This window comes from Mus caroli, chromosome 5 (assembly GCF_900094665.2).
Source record: "Mus caroli chromosome 5, CAROLI_EIJ_v1.1, whole genome shotgun sequence".
In the NCBI taxonomy this organism is placed as follows: Eukaryota; Metazoa; Chordata; class Mammalia; order Rodentia; family Muridae; genus Mus; species Mus caroli.
Window position 1 is genome coordinate 28,566,342 of NC_034574.1, and position 5,309 is coordinate 28,571,650.

Here is a 5,309-nt window from a genome sequence, read left to right on the forward strand (position 1 = left end):
CCCCCCCCCCCCAGCTCAAGAACACTCTTAATTATGTTTAAGATAGCTTGAAAAGTGAATCTACTTTTCCAAGAGTAAATTTTATGAAAAATGTATTAGGAAGAGTAAACACCCAAATACAGGATGACTTCTGCCTGCAGTCTGGGCATGAACACTGCCCGACTTGGGCAGCATCATCACACAAGGCCTTAAGGAAGGCGTGTACGAGTTGTCTGCGCAGTTTCCTTGCTTTGTGTTTCTGCAGTCCCCAGCTGTGCTCAGAGTGTATCTGTGTTAGTTTCTGGAATCCTTAGCTGTGCTCAGAGTGTGTCTGTGTTAGTTTCTGGAATCCCCAGCTGTACGCAGAGTGTATCTGTGTTAGTTTCAAGTCAAGGCACAAAGACAAAACATCAAAATAAATCTGGCGAAAAGTAAGTTACAAATATTAAACATTAAAAATAGGTAACCACCAGATGTGATAGCACATACCTATATCCCACCACTCAGGAGGCAGAGGCAGCTAGATCTCTGTGAGTTCAAGTCCAGCCTAGTTTACAAAGCTAGTTTCTCACCAGCCATGGTTATACTGTGAAACCCTGTCTCAAACAATAACAACATATCTAATAATTATAAATTAATAAAATAAATAATTGACTTCATGGTTAAAAAAATAAAAACCAGAAAGACCCACTCCCTAAAGCTAAAGCAGGCGAATGAATCTGTGTTGACAAATCGTGCGACAGGGTTCTGGACAGGGGTAGCAGGATATCACAGGGTGACTTACTTACTCTGGCCGATCTGGTGAGCAGGCCACAGAATTCTGTGTAGGGCAGCTTTGTATTAGAAGTTTATTTGGTTTGTAGTGATGATTGTGACAGATACTGGCTTCTGCCCAATGCCCCCAGCTCAGCTCTGCCTCCACCCTCCAGTGTGCGCCTCATGCCTTTGGCTCTGCACATGGGCTGTGCCCCCTGACCCCCGAGCTGACTCACCGGGCCAGCCTCACAGGCCCTGCGGGTGAGGTCATCCAAGCTCTGGTTCTGCAGCTTCTCTGTGATGAGAGTGACCATGGCCGGGCTCTTCCTTAGTCCACATCTATGGGCACTGGATTTCCAGAACACTGGACATCAGCAGGCTCAAGCCATCAGGTCTGAGCCAAACTCAGGGTTATAGCTCTGACTTAAAGATGCTGACCCATTTCCAGACTCTTCAGGGCTTTGTCTCTGTAAAGAGAAATTGCCACATGACCATACACTTCAGTCCATATTTCTGTTATATATATATACAACATCCTGTTTTTAAAAAATGTTCCTAATATCCCTCTTTGACAAATGCCTTCCTAATTCTAAGATAACCACGTATGTTCCTTCCTGAAGCCTCTAGTAATATCTTCTAGAATAGTGGTTCTCATTCTGTGGGTCACAGCCCCTTTGGGGGTTGAACAACCCTTCCAAGGGGGTCACCTAAGACCATCAGAAAACACAGATATTGACATTATTAATCATAACAGTAGCAAAATTAGTTATGAAGAAGCAATGAAAATGGTTGGGGTCACCACACCATAAGGAACTGTAATGGGTCACAGCACCAGGAAGATGAGAAGCACTGCTCTAGAAAAGATCAGAGAATACGATGCTTATTAGAACCAGCCTCTGAGGCCTCTCCTGAAGCAGCAAGAAAGCCCCTGGCAGGCTCCGTCCCCCAAAGGGCAATGAACATGTGAAGAGAAACAACAGCAGCCGCATCCAATGAGAACACCAGTGGTAAGCTACTGGGCCCCATCCCACAGAGGCCAGTTGACCAAACTGCCCCCTAACTCCAGCCCTTAATGCTGGGATTCTCTTTTTAAAAAAATGAAGGGTAGGATGCTAGAGGCACACACAGAGCTCTACTACACCAGGTCCAGCCTGAGGCAAGGGGCCAGGATCACCATGGTGATGGTGAAAAGGGAGGCCATGGGCTCTTAGCTTTTCAGTCCTGGAAGTCAGCATCTAAGAGCATCCAGAAGCCCCACGCCCTTTGCAGCTGCCATCCCACTGGGCATGTGGAGCTAACTCTCAGTGTCTCACTGTGGGTGTGTGAACAAGGGCTACCAGATCAGAAAGCAAAGAACCCAAAACACAGGGTGGGAAAACATGGCAAACTGGGAAACAACACATGGAGCTGGGAGTGAAGCTCAGTGGTGAACCCTTGCTTAGAGTGCAAAAAAAAAAAAAAAAACCCTACAAATATGAAACATCTCAGGAGTCAGCTGTGCCTTAACATGACACTCTGTCATGCAACACCCCAGAACAAGCACATTACTCAAAAGAGTTAGCCTAACAGAACTATCTCAGGGCCTCTGCAGGGTGTATCCATGAGCAAAAACAAAAAACAAAAAAAACAAACACCCTGAGGTTCAAGTCACCTCCTTCCACCCGGTAAGGCACTCCAAAGAAGAGCAATCCTGGGAGTGTTTGCCCCAAGATCACTGGGTATGACCACAACATCCACACCTGCTGAAAGTAACATCACAAGCCTGGTAGGGGTCATGCTGGCAAACAAAGCGGGCACAAGCTGAGGGCTCTGTCAACAGGAGAAGGAGAAAAATCATATGGATATTTTTATAGAGATCAGAAAGATCTCAAATAAGATCAAACACCAACTTTTCATTTTTGAAAATATATATACATTCTGTCAACAGAAACAACAAATACTTCCCCCTGTGACTTTGAAACCTGAGGCTCAAAAGCCAGCATGTGACTGAACAAGGAAAGGTTGACACGTAGCAAGCACAGGAATCAGGGCCTCGTGTCACCAACAGCATACTAAGCTCACACTGGCTAGCCTAGAGCTTGTGCTTGCTGCATCCATTAGTGGATGCAGGAAGCAGGTACCCAGCCCAGGCACATATATGAGCTCAGTTCAATAAAAGGTTCCACTAACACATGGGGCTGGTCTCGGCCTGGGGTATATCACACCACTCACATACTATTCCTGTTTAGTCTCTCTGACCTGAAATCCCATCTACCATGCCTAAAGGCAGCAGCATTTAGTATGCTCTACCCCAGCACAGTGAATACCATCTCTAACTTAGACCAGAGGAGAAGCAGAGGAGGGCCAGCCTGTTTTCCTTTCTTTCAAATAGAGGAACCTGAATCTGAACAAGCCATGTCCTAGGAGAAGTACTGATCCTCCGTAAGCCAGACAGAGCCAGCTGGGACACAGGGCCACGGGCAGTCTGGCCCACTGCTCATCTAAACTGAAAGCCCCCAAATCCCAACTTCTGAGCCATGCCCTAACAGGGTAAGGGCTTTGCAGGATCTTCTGTCAAGAAGAGTAATGACAAGTGGTCCCTCCTGGCCCACGTGCCACCACAGGGACTCTCAAGCACCTTGTTGTCATTCTGTATTTTAAGATTTACTTTAATTTTATTTTGTGTGTGTGTGCATTACATGCATGATGCAGTGTCCCTTGAGGCCAGAGAGATGATCAGATCCCCTGGACCCGGAGTTACAGACAGGTGTTAGACGCCATGAGAGCATGGGGAACTGAACCTAGCTCCTTTGGATGAGGAGCTACTGGTCCAAGACAGGGTTTCTCTATGTAACCCTGGCTGTCCTGGAACTCTGTGGACCAGAGTGGCTCCAACTCAGAGACCCACCTCTCTTTGCTACCTGAATGCTGGGACTAAAGGTGTGTGCTGCAGCCGTCACTGTACTGCAGCCCAGCTGCAGACACTGCTCTTAACCCGAGCCTTCTCTCCAGTCCTCACACACCTTGTTGTAACCTCATCACACAAAGCACACACATCAACGTAGAAAGGCCACAGAAGTACAGTGCAACTTTAAAAAAAAAAAAAAAAGATTTTTAAAAAGTTTTTTTTTTAATCCAACTCACAAAATGAACCAGAAGTCCTAAATCTACCTGAATGAGTCAATGTCTGAGAAAAATCAGTCACCATAAGTGAAATTCTTCCCTATAGCACAGTTATAACTACCAACAGAGTTACAATATCAGAAATACTTCAAAGTCTGCCATTTTACAAATATCCTATATAAGAAATCTCCATCAAGGATCATCTGTGAGTTCTGAAGGTCAACAGAGTAGTGAAGTGTCCAACTACCTTCTCATGAGACATTTAATTACAAAGGAAAAAATATAACAAAACCAGGCTGAACCACAGGACCAAAGTGACTATAGCCAGTGCCACAACATATGGACACAAGACTCCTGAGGGGACACTAAGGCGATCACAGCCCACAGTGGGGCTCTTCACAAAAACTCAGAACAGGAGCATTTAATCAGGAGAATAGCAGGGGGGCCCAGTGAGGCAAACAACAAAATAGCTGACCAGTTCTTTAGAAGCAGCACATCTGGTTAGAGAGATGTCTCAGGAGTTCAGAGCATTGACTGCTCTCCCAGAGGTCCCAGATTCAATGCCTAGAGCTCACAGGGCAGCTCACGACCTTCTGTAAACTCCAGTCCTAGAGGATCTGATGCTCTCTTTTGGCCTCTACAAGCAATGCACACACGTGTACACAGAAATATTGCTGGCAAAACACCCCTAACACAAAAGAAAAATAAAATCTCCCCAGGAAAATTTTTAAATAAATGCTGGGTCATGAAAGAGCAGAACAAGGCCCCCGCCCAGGCTGAAGGGCACAAAATGTACAATAATGATCCTCAAAGAGACAACGTCCAAAGTCTGACTAATTGCTGTTAGCTGACAACATATTACTGGCATTATTTCCTATTATTATCAATGACCTGGTGTAAGGCAAGGTGTGGATATTTGGAAGTTCTGCATGCTGCTTAATAGGGACATGGATGAGTAAGCATAGAATGTCACCCTGTCATAATCACAGATGTTTAAAACGTGGAACAAAGAGTCTGCTGGAAACTCCCGAGGGAGACATGTGCAACACAGGTCACAAGGATGGGGCAACTCAAAAGCAGCTCGTGGAATTAGGGTGTGGCTCAGTGGTAGCACCTGTCCCTAGGTGCTCAAGGCTCTGAGCTCCATCCCCACCATTGCAAAACAGACTCTAGTATACATGTGGAATGGACGAGCCAGGTCCTGAAAAGACCCAATCTCCAGATGAGGTCATTCACAGATCCGGAGGTTAGAGCTTGAATATAGTTTTGGGGGGTACAATTCAACCCACAATGCCAAGTGAATCTCCCACTACAGAAACCTGAATGCACAAAATGAGGTATAGTTCAAAAGGCCTATTTAAAAGGGGCAACCAGGGGGCTGGTGAGATGGCTCAGTGGGTAAGAGCACCCGACTGCTCTTCCGAAGGTCAGGAGTTCAAATCCCAGCAACCACATGGTGGCTCACAACCATC

General features: G+C 46.0%; 1 protein-coding gene across 5 annotated transcripts in view; it reads right to left on the bottom strand.

Moving 5' to 3' along the window:
* Positions 1–5,309, bottom strand: part of Fam53a (family with sequence similarity 53 member A) — a 29,800-nt gene that overhangs the window by 13,454 nt on the left and 11,037 nt on the right. For all 5 annotated transcript variants that reach the window (XM_029477735.1, XM_021162538.2, XM_029477734.1 and 2 more), the window contains one exon: positions 972–1,202. In XM_029477735.1, the coding sequence (XP_029333595.1) occupies positions 972–1,049 (78 nt within the window). In that variant the 5' untranslated portion in view covers positions 1,050–1,202. The remainder of the gene's footprint in view (positions 1–971; positions 1,203–5,309) is intronic.